The 21,860-nt window shown below is 45.6% G+C and overlaps 1 protein-coding gene across 1 annotated transcript in view; it reads right to left on the reverse strand.

Moving 5' to 3' along the window:
- GRK3 (G protein-coupled receptor kinase 3) overlaps positions 1–21,860 on the reverse strand; it is a 441,692-nt gene that overhangs the window by 234,464 nt on the left and 185,368 nt on the right. The window contains exons 4-5 of the mRNA XM_030219404.1: positions 6,968–7,069; positions 2,018–2,092 (exon numbers count right to left, since the gene is read on the reverse strand). Of these exons, the coding sequence (XP_030075264.1) occupies positions 2,018–2,092; positions 6,968–7,069 (177 nt within the window). The remainder of the gene's footprint in view (positions 1–2,017; positions 2,093–6,967; positions 7,070–21,860) is intronic.

The raw sequence follows: 21,860 nt of genomic DNA on the forward strand, positions 1-21,860 counted from the left end.
GTGCCTTAGTAAACAGGACCCTAATTAGTTCCGTGCTTCTAGATCATTCTCTTGTTTAGGGGATATAATCTCTTTTACCAGCAACTTCAATCCAAAAGGTAAACCTATCTAGAAAGCAACATCTGTGCTTGGCATCTCAAAGCAATTTGCCTGAATGTGTGAGGAATACGGATGAATAAGCTGAGCTAACATATGCTTTGTATCCACTAGCACTTGACACCAATTTACTAGCTCCTCAAATTTCTAATATCACAGACTGAATCTCTTAAATTTCTATTTGCACCACAAGAATATCAAGCAGGTGCAATATCAAAGTAGTGTAAACACTAATTAAAGCACAGCTCTAAAGCACATGCAATTAATGATCAAGTATATCAGACAAAATTAGCTCAAATGCCAAGGGAATTATACCGTTTCATGGTTAAAAAATGGAACGACTACCACTCACCAATCAGTAGTAAAGACAGTTTTTGCAAGCAGTATATTATATACACCTGGCACAGAATTACCAAAGTAGCAAGAAATCAAGTTGCATTTCTATCCCAATTAATCCTTCTAAATGATTTCTCTTTACATTTCAGCTCAATATATTAACATAGGTATAAAAATATATGGAAGACAGACACAAACTTTTAAAATAATATTGTTTTTCAATGATATTTTACCAAAAGCCCATAATTTGTTTCTGAATTGCTTGTGAATTTATTTCCCAAGACAATATGGGGCCCTTTTACTAAGCTGTGTAGGAGCATACGTGCGTCCTACACACATCAGTTTGGAGTTACTGCCCGGCTACCGCGTGGCCCGGGTGGTAATTTTGTTTTTTACGCGCATCCACTATGCGCACCGGAAAATAATTTTTATTTTCCTGCATGCGGCGGAAACCAGGCAGTAATCGTCATTCTACGTGAGTAGATGATTACTGTGCAGTTACCATGTGAGACCTTACCGCTAAGTCAATGGGTGACGTAAGGTCTCAGACCCAAAATGGGCGTGTGCCAATTTTTATTTTGCCACACGTCCATTTTTGGCAAAAATTTTAAAAAGGCCTTTTTTGACAGGCATGCTGAAAATGGATCTGCACATGCCCAAAACATGCACCTACACTAGCGCAACCCATTTTTCAGCGCACCTTAGTAAAAGGACCCCTATGTAATGTAAATTTCAAAAAGGTCTTATAAGAATGAAAAGTAATCAGAAACTCTAAAATACTTCTAACTTACATGAACACTTTGTACAAGATTCAAGATTTATTAAACATACTAAAACTGGAATCTTGACTGCTGTAATATGTTTGGATCAAAAGAAATAGATCTTATAGTATGTGAGCCTTCAAAATAACTTTCTCCCCTCTGTCTTGTGACCTATAGCTAGAGAACATTGTGAGGTAGGAGTTTCCACAATGAAGAACTTCAGCCTAGGTAATTTATAACAATTAATATTAATCCAATATCCACTTGCTACTTCTCAAAGACCTCTATTATGGAAATGATTCATATCAATGGTAAACTCTTAAGGATCTGATTTAGGGGGGAAATTATCAAGGTGTGGTAAAAAGTAAGCTTTTACTCCATCTTGATTTACTATCAGGCTCATTTTCGAAAGAGATAGATATCCAAAAAGTGACATAAGTCAGTACTTGGACGTCCATCTCACAGAAACATCCAAATCGGTATAATCGAAACCTCATTTTGGACGTCTTTCTCCAAAGTCCGTCAGAAGGACGTCCAAATCTCAAGGGGGGCGTATCAGGGGCATGTTCAAGCAGCATTATTCCAGCAGCCTGGGAACCTAGGGCTGCAAAGCTGTGACCTGATGTTTCCAGACACAGACCTCTGTTCTACAAAATTCCATTTGACTAGGAGCCATCCTTTTTTAATTTAGATACTATCTAATGTATAGTACAGTACTAAATTCATTTTTATACGAATAATAAATATAAATGGGAGATATGCTTCTCAATTGTTTTTCCTGATCTAAGTTCTATAATTTTGAACACTGTAGGTCTATATCTTACCTGAAAAAGTGTAGGTGGCACTTGTTTCTTGGCTAGGTGTGTTTGTACATGGTCTACAGCTTGCTTTGAGAATGGCTTTTGAACACAAAAAAGAACTAGATTAAGAAAATTATTTTTCAGCACACTTTAGAAAACACAGACTTATATTGAACCCCACACCTCGCACAAGATAGAAAAAAAAAACAATTAGAAACAATTATGTAATTATTTTAAGACTGAATTAGGGGCCCTTTTACTAAGCGGCGATAAGCCCAATGCGGGCTTGCTGCTCGGCAATCCGGAACTACCGCTGGCCCAATACGGGCGCTGGCAGTAGTTCCACCCCAGCGCGTGGCATTTCTGGTGCTAGCAGAAATATTTGAAAAATATTTCTGCATGGGGTTAGCCGGCAGTAATTGCTGCCTGGTTAGCGCGGGAGCCCTTACTGCCACCTCAATGGGTGACAGTAAGAGCTCTCCCTGCATTGTAACGTGGTAAGAGCAATCTTACCGCATTGGTCATGTCTTTTCGGCCTTTTTACCCACTGTGGTAAAAATGGCCTCAGTGCATAGTAAAAATGTCCCCCGCCTCTAGTGCAGGGCCCTTTTTATTTTATTTATCTATTTTTGTTACATTTGTACCCCACACTTTCCCACTCATGGCAGGCTCAATGCGGCAGGCAATGGAGAGTTAAGTGACTTGCCCAGAGTCACAAGGAGCTGCCTCTGCTGGGAATTGAACTCAGTTCCTCAGGACCAAAGTCCACCACCCTAACCACTAGGCCACTCCTTAAAGAGACACTTCGTTAGTTATTAAGTTAAATTAACAAAAAGGTTTTAAAATTCACCCAGCATATAGAAACAAATACTAAAGCAAAGATGATCTTGAATAATAAAGAGTTTGGGATTCTCAGGGCTCTTCATTCTCATTGATGAAGATATGGTAGGCAACAGTGCTAGGGTGGCAGAAAGGGATAAGGTTTGGTTCTCATGCAGGCATAATAGAACCAAAAATACCATATGACTTGAGAAGAGAAAATAGTGATCTGCTGCACAATTGCATTGAATGGAGACTTCTATTTCTTAACCTAGTTCTAGGTAGAAGCTTTTGTTAAAATATTAAAGGTGAAATTTATTTATACCTATTAATTCAAATTTTGTTTACTTATATTTCACTAAATCCCTTTTGGTTTGGAGTGGATTACAAAAAAGGCTAACCAAACAAAATTGAAAATGTAGTAATAAATTTGTGTGCATTCCCAGTAATTATATAATCATTACAAACATATTGATCCCTCTAATGATTTTGGAAAGTTGTTTTTAAATGCTGCAGATTTGGTTTCAGCTGAAACCGAAAAACCTCTCATTCAGCCTCTAAAAGTGGCGTCACTATCAAATCTTTTTGCTCCAAAAATCAATTTCACTCCAGTATCTGAATCAAGTTTAATATTTATTTATTTATTTATTTATTAGGATTTATTTACCACCTTTTTGAAGGAATTCACTCAAGGTGGTGTACTGCAAGAATAAGTCAAACATAAGCAATAGACAATTACAGCAGTAAAAACATTCAAACAACAATGCAAAGTATGGCATAGTAAACTACATTACAATGTCAAGCAAACACAACAAAGGTGACACCAAAAAAAAAAAAAGGAGCTAGATGATGTGTAGATCATACAAAGATTTTATTCAAACATCCAATGGACTCGACACGATTTGTGTTTTGGCCACAACAGCCTGTCTCAGGAGTGTCTTCACTATGGATGTGTTCAACACTCTAGCTCTCATACAGCAACAGATTTCAGTGCACCTTTAAACATGCAGTATCATTGCTCAAGCTATTATAGCTACTGATCCGTTTGTGAAACAGCAAATCCATTACAATGTCGACACAATACACTATAAAACATTTTAATAGACAACACAGGGTGTAAGCAAAGATGGAACAAATAGGTAGATAAGACAGAGTAACAGGTGTAAGAAAATATAGAGTAACAGGTGTAAGAAAATAAAGGATGATATCCCCACAAAGAGAGCACTGAAATTTACTTATTTGAAGGAATTCACTCAAGGCGGTGTAAAGTAAGAACAGATCAAACATGCGCAATAGACAATTACAGAAGTAAACATATTCAAATAACAATACAAAGTGTAGCATAGTATACTACTTACAATGTCAACACAATATGTAATAGATCATTTTAATTGATAGTGAAAGGTATAAGCAAAGATGGAATATATAGATAGGTAAGAGAGTAAGACGAGTTAGAAAGTAAGGTGACTACTGTAAAGAAAGTTGCACATCAGGTCAGAGAGATGGTTAAATATTATCTGAACTAGGGTAGGAGTAGATAAACATGTCCTGCTGCAGTATGTGTAGCCTGTGTCACTTCTAGTGTGTGAGTGAGACTAACAAGTTAGTTACTTCTTCAATTAAAAACCTGGTTGAAGAGCCAAGCTTTCACCTGCTTCCTGAAGTACAGGTAGTCTTGTGTTAAGCGGAGCCTTTCAGGCAGTGTATTCCAGAGTATGGGGGCTACTCCGGACAAGGCTCGATCGCGGGTATCACATCGTGTAATGAATTTTGGAGAGGGTGTGGTTAGTGATAGTCCTTGTGAGGACCTTAGTGTCCTTGGCGTGTGTACAGGATCATCCAATTCTTCAGGTAATTAGGGCCATTTCCTTTAAGGGCCTTGAAGATCAGACATAGAGTTTTAAATTTAGCCCTATATAGTACTGGTAGCCAATGAAGTTTTTGCAAAAATGGTGTGATATGGTCACATCGCTTGCAAATAGTTAAAATGGCAAATGACTATTACTTGTGTCAAGATCTGAAATTGCTCTCTATAAAACCAAGAATGTATTTACCTCAATTGCCTTAATTTTCAGGTCTTACTAATCAAATAATTTATCTGGGCTTCCATAGAAAGCATAGGATCTCAAATGATTCCAAGTACTTTTAATGTTGCTTCCTTGTGTCCTTCTAAACATTCCAAACTAAAAGGTTTGAGTCTCCTTCCCAACAGATGAAGGTAGAGATATTGAACTATTCCAGTGGCATCACTAGTATAAGAGCTGGTGCAGCAGAAGCAAAGAGGAGACAGTCTACTGCAGAAGCAGAACAAACAACTAAACAGCAGCAGCAATGCAAGGAAGGACAAACACACCAAAAACCTATCCAAATGTCAACTTTAATGGAAAAAGGACCCAATCTGGCTAGGTTTCAGAAAACCCTTTGTCAGGGGTCACACAGGTTTCCACAACACATTCACAGATTCAAAGCATGTACTGCAATACCTGTGTTCAAAAGAAAAAATGAGGTCCAATGTCAAAAGTAAAAGAATGCAGGCCAACAGCATCTGCATAGAAAAAGCTCTGGTCCAATTCCAAAAGTCAGCATTCAATGTAAAACCAGGGAGCCCTCCATGGACCTTATCGTGGAAACACATGGCCCATCACAGAACTGAAGGCCAAGCCTTGCTCCAGCCCCCTCCGCAAGAAGATCAGGAAATTGAGCTCACCAGGGTGGAAGCTCATTCTTCAGGCACCAAAGCTCATAAACTGACAGACATATGAGAAGGATGTAGACTGCATCCAGTGTGGAAATGGCTGAAATGAATAGCCTCTTTTCTACAGGTACCACTTCTCAAGGGCCAGGTCATAAGCCAGAAGGAATTTGGGTTCTCCATGACCATTGGACCCCTGCCTCTAAAGCCCCTGACCCCATTATAGCAGGCACATTAGATCTGTGTACCATGAACACTAGGGCCAATATGGAGCAACTAGAATTATGAGGATTGGATGCCTGCTGTGGCTGGCGAGGAGAAGGAGTGTACCTACATCTCCGAGAGTAGTAAGGACCCCTTTCTGAGTTGCCAAAAAACCTCCTGGATGAGGAGGAAGGTACAGAAGATGTCCAGCAGGAGAAAGTGTCAATGGTGTCAGTGTGTTCCTTGATTAGATCAGCAACCTCTTCCACCTTGTCTCCAAAAAGGTTATTTCCCCAGCATGTGGCATCCACCAACCTCTGCTGGACTGCAGGATCCAAGTCACAGACACCCAGCCATGAGCAGAGGTTTACAAGGGGGTGGCATACATTAGGAGGAAACATCAACAGCAAAATCCGTTTCATAAGATGTTGAATGTAATGTCCACAAGGAACAGGAACTGCCTGTTGTTTGGAAGGAGGTGATAGCCCTGGGAGCAGATGGTTGCCAGGAAAGAGACTGCACGGAAACACAGACTAGGATACCGCAAGATTAACTCATATGCTTATGCTAAGACTGTGTTCTGTTTTGAGGAAGTATAATACAACTGTTGTTGACCCGTGCTGAGAAGTTGCTTCTTTGCACTTGGGTTGTGGGTGCAAGGAAATCATCAGCATCCTGGCCGGCCTACCCATGACAAAATTTTGCACAATCAAGTTATAGGCCACTCCACACTGAAGTTAACCCTTCTCACCTAAATATATGAACCATGAAACTGTCAGAACACGTGTTACTGCTTACAGGTAAAACACGTGTTAATAACCGCAGTAATACCCACTGTTTATGCACTATTCTCAAAGGCTTTATGGTCTTTAGTGAATAGCATGTTAAAAATATTCTGCAATAACATGATCACACACATTTTAAAATGCTTTAGATACTCCTTACTGTTTGAAGTAGTGAACTACGTCAGTGAACTAGGAACCAGAAGATGAGAGCTCACATATTGCTTCTCTTCCCTCTCCTACTGATCTTTGCTAGAACCTTTGGTAAACCATTTCATCTTCAATTGCTTCAAGTATTCATTTATATTGTAATATATTAAACTCTTTATAAATTATCATAAATTACCCTGGCACTATATAAGTGCCTAAATATATTAACGTATTTTGATGCAAATTTGCTTTTCGAGATTAAAAATAAGTAAAAAATGAAATTCGGAACAGAATGAAATTACCTAAAATTAAATGTAAAAAACTTACATGTGAACAAGATAGTAGTTCTTTCATTATATAGGTGTCATAAATCTGTCGACTTCTGCACAATCGTTCTTCCTCAGAATCTAACTTTTCATATTCTTTTATCTGGAATTAGTGGACAAGTGATTAGTATAGCTGTAGGTAAATCTTGATTTGTACGCACTTCTAATATGAAGAAGAAAAAACATAAAAGGTTTTTGTATATCAGGACATTTTAAAGTATAGTCCATGCAGAACTTTTCAGATGTACAAATCAGTATTGAATGGATTACTGCTTGTTTTAAGAGAATTACAATACCTTAAATTAGTATTTCCATAAAGAAAACTACCAGTGGAACACTAATTTATTATGCCACGACAGGAGAGCTTATCTATAAAGAAATATAGGAAAGTAAATTCTGGCAGAGAGAGATCAGAGTTATTTTCAGAAGAACAAGAACCAGTTTTAAATTCTAACCAAAGTAGGGCAAAAACCTGCAAGTCATTTTTCTTGCACAGTTTTAAAACAGAATGTCTTTTCTCCAGGATTCACTTTCCTACTTCAAAAAGGGAAACAAATCTGCATAAAAAAAAATGAATAAGCAAAAACTTAAAGAACACTGCAAAAGTTTCGACACATCCTATATAATAATTCTCACCTCCAACGCTCTGACTTGTCTGGGACCTTGGCTCATTCCGAGTTGGTCTGCTAGGTTCCGTAGATCAGGCTGACATCACCGTAGCCATTGTGATGTCAACTTCAGAACCCGGGGGGAAGAAACATGCCTCACAGCTGATCCATGTCCAGAGGAGGGTCGCTGGTCATGGGTGGCTGGAGGGGGGGCAGGGGAGAGAGGAGGGTCGCTGGACATGGGTGGCTGGAGGGGGGCAGGGGAGAGAGGAGGGTCGCTGGACATGGGTGGCATGGGGGGCAGGAGAGAGAGGAGGTTCGCTGGACATGGGTGGCTGCAGTGGGCGCAGGGAGAGAAGAGGGTCGCTGGACATGGGTGGCTGCAGGGGAGCCGAGGAAAACCTTGCTAGCGCCCGTTTCATTTGTGTCAGAAATGGGCCTTTTTTCTAGTGAAAATAATGAAGTACCAGACAAATAGCCCCACAGTCCTTTCAGAAGATGCAAGAGCTTAAATATTTGGACATAAAGAGGAGTAATTCTATAAAGGGTGCTAAAAGTTAGGTACCACAAGTCTAGGCACTAAGGGGTAGATTCAAGAAAGACCGCCAGAAGTTAGAGCAAAACAATTCAGGACTAAGCAAGCATTCTATAATGGCAAAGTAGAGTGCTGAAGCCATTACAGAATACCAGTTAAATCAATTTTTGAATACCTATCTTTAGGAACAAATACTCTTAATACAATTCCCAACACAATCTCTGGTATATAAACTACTAAAACAAATCACAAACCAGAGTAATATAAATATTCAGAGAGAAAATGAGTAGAGAGACCTATAACACTCTGAAACTAATACATAAGAAAAGAATATTTCTAAAGATTTTTATAATGTAAAGGAGAGATTCTCAGAGTATTAACTCACCCAAAGCAGAGCAGTACAGCGAATGCTACATACCTGTAGAAGGTATTCTCCGAGGACAGCAGGCTGATTGTTCTCACTGATGGGTGACGTCCACGGCAGCCCCTCCAATCGGAAACTTCACTAGCAAAGTCCTTTGCTAGCCCTCGCGCGCCCGCGCGCACCGTGCATGCGCGGCCGTCTTCCCGCCCGAAACCGGCTCGAGCCGGCCAGTCCAGTATGTAGCAAGACAATACACTTCAAGGGAAGACACAACTCCAAAGGGGAGGCGGGCGGGTTTGTGAGAACAATCAGCCTGCTGTCCTCGGAGAATACCTTCTACAGGTATGTAGCATTCGCTTTCTCCGAGGACAAGCAGGCTGCTTGTTCTCACTGATGGGGTATCCCTAGCCCCCAGGCTCACTCAAAACAACAACATTGGTCAATTGGGCCTCGCAACGGCGAGGACATAACTGAGATTGACCTAAAAAATTTACCAACTAACTGAGAGTGTAGCCTGGAACAGAACAAACAGGGCCCTCGGGGGGTGGAGTTGGATCCTAAAGCCCAAACAGGTTCTGAAGAACTGACTGCCCGAACCGACTGTCGCGTCGGGTATCCTGCTGCAGGCAGTAATGAGATGTGAATGTGTGGACAGATGACCACGTCGCAGCTTTGCAAATTTCTTCAATGGAGGCTGACTTCAAGTGGGCTACCGACGCAGCCATGGCTCTAACATTATGAGCCGTGACATGACCCTCAAGAGCCAGCCCCGCCTGGGCGTAAGTGAAGGAAATGCAATCTGCTAGCCAATTGGATATGGTGCGTTTCCCTACAGCCACTCCCCTCCTATTGGGATCAAAAGAAACAAACAATTGGGCGGACTGTCTGTGGGGCTGTGTCCGCTCCAGGTAGAAGGCCAATGCTCTCTTGCAGTCCAAAGTGTGCAGCTGACGTTCAGCAGGGCAGGAATGAGGACGGGGAAAGAATGTTGGCAAGACAATTGACTGGTTCAGATGGAACTCCGACACGACCTTTGGCAGAAACTTAGGGTGAGTGCGGAGGACTACTCTGTTGTGATGAAATTTGGTGTAAGGGGCCTGGGCTACCAGGGCCTGAAGCTCACTGACCCTACGAGCCGAAGTAACTGCCACCAAGAAAATGACCTTCCAGGTCAAGTATTTCGGATGGCAGGAATTCAGTGGCTCGAAAGGAGGTTTCATCAGCTGGGTGAGAACGACATTGAGATCCCATGACACTGTAGGAGGCTTGACAGGGGGCTTTGACAAAAGCAAACCTCTCATGAAGCGAACAACTAAAGGCTGTCCTGAGATCGGCTTACCTTCCACTTGGTAATGGTATGCACTGATTGCACTAAGGTGAACCCTTACGGAGTTAGTCTTAAGACCAGACTCAGACAAGTGCAGAAGGTATTCAAGCAGGGTCTGTGTAGGACAAGAGCGAGGATCTAGGGCCTTGCTGTCACACCAGACGGCAAACCTCCTCCAATGAAAGAAGTAACTTCTCTTGGTGGAGTCTTTTCTGGAAGCAAGCAAGATACGGGAGACACCCTCTGGCAGACCCAAAGAGGCAAAATCTACGCCCTCAACATCCAGGCCGTGAGAGCCAGAGACTGGAGGTTGGGATGCAGAAGGGCCCCTTCGTCCTGCGTGATGAGGGTCGGAAAACACTCCAATCTCCACGGTTCTTCGGAGGATAACTCCAGAAGAAGAGGGAACCAGATCTGACGCGGCCAAAAAGGAGCGATCAGAATCATGGTGCCTCGGTCTTGCTTGAGTTTCAACAAAGTCTTCCCCACCAGAGGGATGGGAGGATAAGCATACAGCAGTCCCTCCCCCCAATCCAGGAGGAAGGCATCCGACGCCGGTCTGCCGTGGGCCTGAAGTCTGGAACAGAACTGAGGGACCTTGTGGTTTACTTGAGATGCGAAGAGATCCACCAGGGGGGTGCCCCACGCCTGGAAGATCTGTCGCACCACACTGGAATTGAGCGACCACTCGTGAGGTTGCATAATCCTGCTCAACCTGTCGGCCAGACTGTTGTTTACGCCTGCCAGATATGTGGCTTGGAGCACCATGCCTTGACGGCGAGCCCAGAGCCACATGCTGACGGCTTCCTGACACAGGGGGAGAGATCCGGTGCCCCCCTGCTTGTTGACATAGTACATGGCAACCTGATTGTCTGTCTGAATTTGGATAATTTGGTGGGACAGCCGATCTCTGAAAGCCTTCAGAGCGTTCCAGATCGCTCGCAACTCCAGAAGATTGATCTGTAGATCGCTTTCTTGGAGGGACCACCTTCCTTGGGTGTGAAGCCCATCGACATGAGCTCCCCATCCCAGGAGAGACGCATCCGTGGTCAGCACTTTTTGTGGCTGAGGAATTTGGAAGGGACGTCCCAGAGTCAAATTGGAGCAAATCGTCCACCAATACAGGGATTCGAGAAAACTCGTGGACAGGTGGATCACGTCCTCTAGTCCCCCAGCGGCCTGATACCACTGGGAGGCTAGGGTCCATTGAGCAGATCTCATGTGAAGGCGGGCCATGGGAGTCACATGAACTGTGGAGGCCATGTGGCCCAACAATCTCAACATCTGCCGAGCTGTGATCTGCTGGGACGCTCGCACCCGCGAGACGAGGGACAACAAGTTGTTGGCCCTCGCCTCTGGGAGATAGGCGCGAGCCGTCCGAGAATCCAGCAGGGCTCCGATGAATTCGAGTTTCTGCACTGGGAGAAGATGGGACTTTGGATAATTTATCACAAACCCCAGTAGCTCCAGGAGGCGAATAGTCATCTGCATGGACTGCAGGGCTCCTGCCTCGGATGTGTTCTTCACCAGCCAATCGTCGAGATATGGGAACACGTGCACCCCCAGCCTGCGAAGCGCCGCTGCTACCACAGCTAGGCACTTTGTGAACACCCTGGGCGCGGAGGCGAGCCCAAAGGGTAGCACACAGTACTGGAAGTGGCGTGTGCCCAGCTGAAATCGCAGATACTGTCTGTGAGCTGGCAGTATCGGGATGTGTGTGTAGGCATCCTTCAAGTCCAGAGAGCATAGCCAATCGTTTTGCTGAATCATGGGGAGAAGGGTGCCCAGGGAAAGCATCCTGAACTTTTCTTTTACGAGATATTTGTTCAGGGCCCTTAGGTCTAGGATGGGACGCATCCCCCCTGTTTTCTTTTCCACAAGGAAGTACCTGGAATAGAATCCCAGCCCTTCTTGCCCGGATGGCACGGGCTCGACCGCATTGGCGCTGAGAGGGGCGGAGAGTTCCTCTGCAAGTACCTGCTTGTGCTGGAAGCTGTAGGACTGAGCTCCCGGAGGACAATTTGGAGGTTTTGAGGCCAAATTGAGGGTGTATCCTTGCCGGACTATTTGGAGAACCCACTGATCGGAGGTTATGAGAGGCCACCTTTGGTGAAAAGCTTTCAACCTCCCTCCGACAGGCAGGTCGCCCGGCACTGACACTTGGATGTCGGCTATGCTCTGCTGGAGCCAGTCAAAAGCTCGCCCCTTGCTTTTGCTGGGGAGCCGCGGGGCCTTGCTGAGTCGCACGCTGCTGACGAGAGCGAGCGCGCTGGGGCTTAGCCTGGGCCGCAGGCTGTCGGGAAGGAGGATTGTACCTACGCTTGCCAGAAGTATAGGGAACAGTCTTCCTTCCCCCGAAAAATCGTCTACCTGTAGAGGTAGAAGCTGAAGGCTGCCGGCGGGCGAACTTGTCGAATGCGGTGTCCCGCTGGTGGAGAGACTCTACCACCTGTTCGACTTTTTCGCCAAAAATGTTATCCGCACGGCAAGGCGAGTCCGCAATCCGCTGCTGGATTCTATTCTCCAGGTCGGCGGCACGCAGCCATGAGAGCCTGCGCATCACCACACCTTGAGCAGCGGCCCTGGACGCAACATCAAAAGTGTCATAAACTCCTCTGGCCAGGAATTTTCTGCACGCCTTCAGCTGCCTGACCACCTCCTGAAAAGGCTTGGCTTGCTCAGGGGGAAGAGCATCAACCAAGCCCGCCAACTGCCGCACATTGTTCCGCATGTGTATGCTCGTGTAGAGCTGGTAGGACTGGATCTTGGACACGAGCATAGAGGAATGGTAGGCCTTCCTCCCAAAGGAGTCTAAGGTTCTAGCGTCCTTGCCCGGGGGCGCCGAAGCATGTTCCCTAGAACTCTTAGCCTTCTTTAGGGCCAAATCCACAACTCCAGAGTCATGAGGCAACTGAGTGCGCATCAGCTCTGGGTCCCCATGGATCCGGTACTGGGACTCGATCTTCTTGGGAATGTGGGGATTAGTTAATGGCTTGGTCCAGTTCGCAAGCAATGTCTTCTTCAGGACATGGTGCAAGGGGACAGTGGACGCTTCCTTAGGTGGAGAAGGATAGTCCAGGAGCTCAAACATTTCAGCCCTGGGCTCGTCCTCCACAACCACCGGGAAGGGGATGGCCGTAGACATCTCCCGGACAAAGGAAGCGAAAGACAGACTCTCGGGAGGAGAAAGCTGTCTCTCAGGAGAGGGAGTGGGATCAGACGGAAGACCCTCAGACTCCTCGTCAGAGAAATATCTGGGATCTTCCTCTTCCTCCCACGAGGCCTCACCCTCGGTGTCAGACACGAGTTCCCGGACCTGTGTCTGCAACCTCGCCCTGCTCGACTCCGTGGAACCCCGTCCACGATGGGGGCGTCGAGAGGTAGACTCCCTTGCCCGCATCGGCGAAGCTCCCTCCGCCGACGTGGTCGGGGAGCCTTCCTGGGAGGTGGCCGCGGTCGGCACCGCACGCGGTACCGACGTCGGGGACCTCAACCTGGGCGATGGGCCAGCCGGCGCCACGCTCGACGGTACCGGAGGCGCAAGCACCGCCGGTACCGGAGGGGTAGGGCGCAACAGCTCTCCCAGAATCTCTGGGAGAACGGCCCGGAGGCTCTCGTTTAGAGTGGCTGCAGAGAAAGGCTGAGAGGTCGATGCAGGCGTCGACGTCAGTACCTGTTCCGGGCGTGGAGGCTGTTCCGGGCTGTCCAGAGCGGAGCGCATCGACACCTCTTGAACAGAGGGTGAGCGGTCCTCTCGGTGCCGATGCCTGCTGGGTGCCGAATCCCTCGGCGACCAGAGCTCTCGGTGCCGACACGGGGAGGAGACCGGTGTCGATGCTTCTTCGATTTCTTCCGAAGCATGTCACCGGAGCTCCCCGGCACCGACGAGGAGGACGTCGAATCCATCCGTCGCTTCCTCGGGGCCGAGACTGAAGAAGGTCGATCTCGGGGGGGCTGTACCGCAGGAGCCCTCAGGGTAGGCGGAGACCCACCCGAGGGCTCACCGCCACCAGCAGGGGAATGGACAGCCCTCACCTGCACTCCACCCGATGCACCACCGTCCGACGACATCAGCAGACGAGGTCCTGGTACCACCGACGTCGATGCAGCTATCCGATGTCTCGGCGCCGATGCAGAGGCCCGATGCCTCGATGCACTCGATGCAGGGGCGGCCGAGGAAGATGGTCTGGACGCTGACGACGTCGATGCACTCGAAGATCCGGTGCCGATGCCGACGAAGAGCCCGAGAACAACACGTTCCACTGGGCTAGTCTCGCTACCTGAGTCCGCCTTTGAAGCAGGGAACACAGACTGCAGTTCTGAGGGCGGTGCTCGGCCCCCAGACACTGAAGACACGACGAGTGTCGATCAGTGAGCGAGATAACCCGGGCGCACTGGGTGCACTTCTTGAAGCCGCTGGAAGGCTTCGATGTCATGGGCGGAAAAATCACGCCGGCGAAATCAAAAGCCGAAATGGCGAAATTTGAAGCACCAAAATTTAGAGGGAGAAAAATCTCGACCGAGGCCAAAAAGAGGCCTACCCCGACGACGAAAGAAAACTTACCGGGGCAAAAAGCTGGAAGTACGGGGAGGATTTACACGAAACCCGGCGGGGGGTTTCCGGAGCACTTCCCGACTAAGAGAAAACTTTCCCGAAGGAAAAAAAAACACGCTCAAAATAAATTGGACTCGCGAGGTCGACTTTCCGGGGCTCGACACGGCGAAAACACGACCGTACCGAGTGCGGACAAAAGAAGACTGGCCGGCTCGAGCCGGTTTCGGGCGGGAAGACGGCCGCGCATGCGCGGTGCGCGCGGGCGCGCGAGGGCTAGCAAAGGACTTTGCTAGTGAAGTTTCCGATTGGAGGGGCTGCCGTGGACGTCACCCATCAGTGAGAACAAGCAGCCTGCTTGTCCTCGGAGAACCAAAGGTAAAACCTGCTCCTGAGGGTGAACGAGTTTCTCAATCATTGAAAGTCTCCCAGTGAAAAGTGAAAAAAACCTGTGCTCCCAATCCAAACCGTGACAAACAATCACAATTAAGGAAAATAAAGAGTAATAACTTAAAAATCTATCTACCCATATTCTCAATGAAAACCACACTCATACCAATACTTACAAAACTATATCAAAATCTTATCACTCATACAATTAGCTCTGTTGTTCTAATTCAAAAGCACGTTACTTTAAAATTATTTTTTGATAACATATACGTATGCTCAACCCTAATTGAACGTGTAAAAAAATACCAAAACGGAAAACTATTCTCGTACTTCAAAATATTATGAACGGAGCTTCATTATAACATAATGCTGTGCCCTCTATTGTGCTCTATCATGTTCATACTCATGTACTAGCTTCCTAAAAAGGATTTCTTATATATATATATAATGTATACTACAAAGCTTATATGTACAATAGAGCTAATACAATAGAGCTACTATATTAAATCATGTCTTATGATAATATTTGATAAACAAATAAAGGCGCACTTATCTCAGTCCCCCTGGGTGTGTGCACCGCACCCGATAGCCAAATCCATCACAAGTTTGAGACTCTGCAGGGTTTCGAACAATCTTCGTCAGGAAATTTAGAATTGTGGCGTATCTTTATATTCGATTCTAGATAATTGCAATCTGAGTTCCAGGAACAGGTTTTACCTTTGGGTACTGCTCCGCTTTGGGTGACTTAATACTCTGAGAATCTCTCCTTTACATTATAAAAATCCTTAGAAATATTCTTTTCTTATCTATTAGTTTCAGAGTGTTATAGGTCTCTCTACTCATTTTCTCTCTGAATATTTATAATACTCTGGTTTGTGATTTGTTTAACTTTAGGAGAAAGCATTTACGCCATGTTGTGCTGGAAAAGGAGAGCTCCACAGAAACAGGGGAGAAGTGAAGGGAGGGAAGAAGTAAATCTGTGGGGCACCAGAGACAGGGATCTGAAGATCTCCAAACTCTGTAGATTCAAGCCACACAAAGCACTCATGTATTTTGTGCCTGCATTCAGAGGCGTAGCTAGGTGGGGCGCAGGAGAGCGACTGCTCCCTCAAATGGACTTCCGATGGTGCCAGCACCTATTTTTCAGCAGTCTGTCATGTCTACATAGTGCACACGCATGCCTATACAGTCCGCTCTCCACTCCCTTTGGCGTCACAACCTGGCTATGTTTTATTTTCTCCTTTCCCATGTAGGTAAAAGTACATGTATTATACAACAATGCATATACGCGTATCTGTTCTGAAGGAGCAATTTTTAGAAAGCACTTTTTATATGGGTAGACATATGGCTTCCTGCATTTAGAAAGCTTTGAAAATACACTTTCTGTTTATAGCTGTTTCAGTATATATTAGACTATTAAATGTCAAAACAACAACAATTTGAATTTACATTACACATGTCCTCCATACTGTTTCACAAGGGAATAAAGAAAGTTTGGAAACATATACGCAGCCACTTCAGTGCACATGAAGATTTGATGCTTTTCTACTATGACCAAAGTGTACTGCAGGGATCACCTCCTCTTAATGAGGCTAAGGCCCTCATTTTACAAGCTCTATTCATGATTGAGACATGCATAAACCAGCACTGAAACATTTATCTTGCATAAACATCTAAGTCTCATTTTACAAAACCTGGATACGCACATCTCAAACCCAACTGCAAGCAAGCGGATAGGGGGCATGGTCCGGGCATGTTTTGGGCGGGACAAGGGCACGGTAGGTAAATATATGCATATTCTCTATTTCAGAAGGGGACTAAACGTGGGAGTTATGCCTACTACTAACACATTTAGGGGCCCTTTTTACTAAGCCACGGTAAAAAGTGGCCTGCAGTAGTGCAGGCACGTGTATTGGGCGTGTGCTGGGCCAGTTTTTACTGCATCTAAAAAAAATGGCTCTCTTAATGGTACGGGAAAAGGGCCTTTGGTAAAAATAAAACCAGTGTGTGCCCAAAATAGGCCTGAGCCCTTAACGTCACCCATTGTCTAGCAGTAAAGGATCACGCGCTACACGAGCGGTGACCAGTTGGCGCACACCAAGTGCTGATTACCACAGGAACCGGCACTGGCCTGGTGGTAGTCTCGTATGGGCACGTGCTGCAAGCAAATAGAGCCTATCAAAGCTTAGTAAGAGTGCTCCTTAGGATTTGGTAAACAGTTGCTATTGAGTAGCACTCCACTGGAGGGATTAAGGGAGGTTGCTCCCTTAATCCCCCAGTGTTTTTTGTCCCCCCAAACTGGCAAGGGAAACTGGTCTCTGTGATAGCCGTCAGGATAATAAATGGTTCCCTTTATAACCTCACAAAGATAAATGGGTATGTGACAGCTCATACCTATTTATGTGCTGGCTTTAAACCCGTTGCTATCTTATATATTTATTCTGCTAAAATGAATAATTTTTTCTGCATACACTCACTGCATAAACATCCATTTCTCTTGTATTTTGGAGCAGGCAGCAGATTCTGTTCTAAAATACTCATGAAACTTGAGACACACTAATCTGCACATCTTCAATTCTGACTTCTACAACCTGTCTAAAATGGGGCTGCCCATGTACATATGTTATAGAGGAACACAAAAACTTTCAGCTACTTCAAAGGAGAAAGATCTTATGATAGTCAATTTATGCAGATAAAACATTTTTTTTTTACTGATGATAATTATTTTGAAAACTAACCTCCAAAATAATTATCCAGCTCATAATCGAAAGTGATCGCCAGCCATTTCCCGACACAAATCGGGAGATGGCCGGCGATCTCGGAAAAGCGGCGAAATCGGTATAATCGAAAGCTGCTTTTTTTGTCAGCATCGCCGCTTTCCCGTCGCCTCGCTAGCGAAAGTTCAAAGGGGCGTGTCGGCGGTGAAGCGAAGGCGGGACATGGGCGGGTATGGGCATGGCTACCAGATAGCCGGCTTTCGCCAATAATGGAAAAAAAATACGGCGTTAAGCAGTATTTCGCCGGGTTTACTTGGTCTTTTTATTTTCACGACCAAGCCTCAAAAAGGTGCCCAAACTGACCACCGGAAGGAAGCGGAGATGATCTCCCCGCATTCCCCCAGTGGTCACTCACCCCCTCCCACCCAAAAAACCCCACTTTAAACACTTTTTTTCCAGCCTGTATGCCAGCCTCAAATGCTGTACACACCTCCATGACAGCAGAATGTGTTCTGTCCTCCGACAGCCTTTTCCTGCTTGTGATGTGGCTCTGGAGTCTGGGGTGAGTGTGACATGTTTTATGTTATTTGCACTGCAGAGTCACATCAGCAATGCATTGTGGTGGGTGTAGGTATTGGTAGTTGGTAGGCTCTACTCCCCTGGTGCTTTCCCCCTGCTTACTGTTTTGTTTCCTGTTGTAGTCCATGCGGTAGTGGCCATTTTTGTAAGCCAGTTTTAGTTCCCTTTCCTGTGTTACCCACGTTAGAGAACATAGTTCTTACCTTGAATGGTGCTGAAAGAGGGCATTGTACACCATTGTGCCAGCTCTGACCTACTGCATAGCTTAGTACCAGGGGACTCTTTGCCAGTGGGGCACAACCTTTGATCTGCAGTTAACTGTGAGTAAACGTGCTTATTCAAATAAAGGACTTTTTCAAAGAGATTAGTCTTCAGGTGTCAACTGGTGTGCCAAATTTATACAGCAGCAATAAGTCCTAGAGGCTGTATGCAGGTCCCTGGAGCAGTTTAGTGGGTGCAGTACATTTGTGGGTAGTGGGTTTTGGGGGGGGCGGGGGGGGTTGGGGGGCTCAGCTCCCAAAGTAAGGGAACTATGCATGAGGAAGCTTTTCTGAAGTCCACCGCAGTGACCCCTAGGGAGATCGGTTGGTGTCCTGGCATGTCAGGGGGGGCCAGTGCACTAAAAATGCTGGCTCCTCCAATGGCCAAATGCCTTGGATTCAGCCGGGGTTTGAGATGGCCGACATAACTTTCCATTATCGCTAAAAAACGACACCGGCCATCTCAAACCCCGGCCAAATCCAAGGCATTTGGCTGGCCGGAACCGTATTATCGAAACAAAAGATGGTCAGCCATCTGTTTCGAAAATACGGATCTGGCCAGCTGTTTGTGACACCGCCAAAATACATCGCCAGCCATGTATTTCGCCGGCGCCGTTCGATTATTCCCCTCTATGTCAGCAGTACTCTTCTGTGAGTAGCTTTATTATCTTGTGAGTTTCAGTAAAGTACTCTATGACAAAAATACTGTAGAGTCCACTCAAGCCATTTTCTATTTACATAAATGCAAAGAATCACAGTTTCTAAAGAAGATTTCAACAGAAATTTTAAGTCAAATTGCAACAATCTGCTTTTGGTACTCATATCTTGGCAGTGACAGCATCATTCTTGGCCTGCAACATTTCTTGTTACGCTGACACTGTATATTATACAATGTCCATGCTCCTCTTTTACAAACTGTCAGAATACACTACTGATATTTCCCAGGGTTCAGAAGTATGCTTTCTGGCATACCCTAGGGTCCAGATGTGAAGGTCACTGTGAAGACCTTTGACAGGATAAGGGCAATTTAGATGCTGATGCTATGGGAAATTATTCCAAAAAAAGTCATTAAAAAAGGACGTCTATATCCTCTTAAAACTTAAAAAAAAAAGCTTTTGTATTTGAAGTAGAAGCAAAAAAACAAAATCTACTGAAGTCAAATTGAATGTATCCTGTTTTTAATTTTCAGGACTATGAGTATACTTGCTAAGCCCAGAAAGTTTTCACAAATTATATCAAGGGAATAATACACATGTACTTTCCCTTTGATAAATGCCCAGGGAAAAACTTCTCCCAGAGATTTCACTTGCTTTTTACTGTGAATATTTTTTCCCTGAAAATATAGTGTGCGTACTAACAGAGTAACATATTAAGTGGTGGCAGACGAGAAACTCCAGTCTGTCCAACAATTTGACCACAGCATAGATTAGATACAAGTCAGAGCTTGCAACTCCAAAATCCATTGGGTCAACAATATCACTACCAGAAAAACTGGAACAGACCAAAGGTCCATCAAGCCCAGTATCCTGTTTCCAACAGTGGCCAACCCAGGTCACAAGTACAAGATCCCAAAACAGCAGAATACATTTTATGCTGCTTATGCTAGAAACAGACTTCAAACAAAACAGCAGAAGACTGATTCGACTCTTAAATACAACAAGTATGTGTCAGGGGAAAGTCTCATACTATCACAAGGGCATAATGAGGGGCATAATCAAAAGGGACGCCCAAGTTTTGCTGAGGACGCCCTCACAAAACGTCCCCATCCAGGGGCGGGGAAACCTGTATTATCGAAACAAGATGGTCATCCATCTTTCATTTCGATAATACAGTCGGGGACGCCCAAATCTTGACATTTGGGTTGTCCCTAGAGACGTCATGCCTAGACTTGGTCGTTTCTGATTTTCGGCAATAATGGAAACCAAGGACGCCCATCTCAGAAACGACCAAATCCAAGCCCTTTGGTCGTGGGAGGAGCCAGCATTCGTAGTGCACTAGTCCCCCTGACATGCCAGGACACCAACCGGGCACCCTCGGGGGTACTGCAGTAGACTTCAGAAATTGCTCCCAGGTACATAGCTCCTTCACCTTGTGTGCTGAGCCCCCAACACCCCCCCCCCCCCAAAACACACTCCCCACACCACTACCATAGCCCTAAGGGGTGAAGGGGGCACCTAGATGTGGGTACATTGGGTTTCTGATTGGTTTTGGAGGGCTCACATTTACCACCACAAGTGTAACAGGTAGGGGGGGATGGGCCTGGGTCCACCTGCCTGAAGTGCACTGCACCCACTAAAACTGCTCCAGGGAGCTGCATACTGCTGCGATGGACCTGAATATGACATTTGAGGCTGGCATAGAGGCTGGCACAAAATATTTTTAAAGATGTTTTTTGAGGGTGGGGAAGGGGTTAGTGACCACTGGGGGAGTAAGGGGAGGTCATCCCCGATTCTCTCTGGTGGTCATCTGGTCAGTTTGGGCACCTTTTTGTGCCGTGGTTGTAAGAAAAACAGGACCAGGTAAAGTTATCCAAATACTTGTCAGGGACACCCTTTTTTTTCCATTATGGGTCAAGGACACCCATGTGTTAGGCACGCCCAAGTCCCGCCTTCGCTACGCCTCCGACACGCCCCCGTGAACTTTGGTCGTCCCCACGACGGAAAGCAGTTGGGGACGCCCAAAATCGGCTTTCAATTATGCCGATTTGGGCAACCCTGTGAGAAGGACGCTCATCTTCCGATTTGTGTCGAAATATGGGCGTCCTTCTCTTTCAAAAATGAGCCTGCATGTGATCTACACCCACAATGCGGGTGAAGCCCTTTTTGTGACTGTTATAATCATAGACAAAACCCCCTCTTTCCAAATGTGTTGCTTATTCAAGCATGTGCTCTCAAAGTGTCAGTGTCCAAATTTTTAAACAATTTTTTATATAACCACACTGAAAATGGCAGGTAAGAAGTGGTCACTTATTTTTAAGATCTGTCAACTCGCCGGACCCTGACAGGTTCCTGTTCCACTGAAGCTTTGTCAACAGATCTTAAATAGTTGAATTCATCAGCTAGATCTCTTCTTAACATATGCCGCCATGGTAAGGCAATATTTACCTTCACTAAATCCATGTTGGCTTTGTCTCATTAATCCATGCTTCTGTATATGCTCTGTAATTTGGTTCTTTATAATAGTCTCTGTCATTTTGACTGGCACCGATATCAGTCTCACCGGTCAGTAATTTCCAGGACCATCTCTAGAACCCTTTTTAAAAATCAGCCTCCCTCCAAACTTCAGGTCCATGCTTGATTTTAAATAATTCTGCGTTCATTTTTCAATTCTATCAATACTCTGGGATGTATATTACCTGGTCCAGGCGATTTGCTAGACCTGCTGGGGGAAAGAAAGGAAGGGCTGAATGAGAGATAAACTGGGGGGGGGGGGGGGGGGGGGGGGGAAGGAGGAGACAGAAAGAATAGGAGAAGAGATGCTGGGCCTGAGGGAGAGAGGAGAGGAAAGGAAAGAAGAAGAGATGCTGGACTTGGAGGGAGGGAGGAGAGGGAAGGAAAAGGAG

The sequence above is a fragment of the Microcaecilia unicolor genome, chromosome 11 (genome assembly GCF_901765095.1).
Source record: "Microcaecilia unicolor chromosome 11, aMicUni1.1, whole genome shotgun sequence".
Lineage (NCBI taxonomy): Eukaryota > Metazoa > Chordata > Amphibia > Gymnophiona > Siphonopidae > Microcaecilia > Microcaecilia unicolor.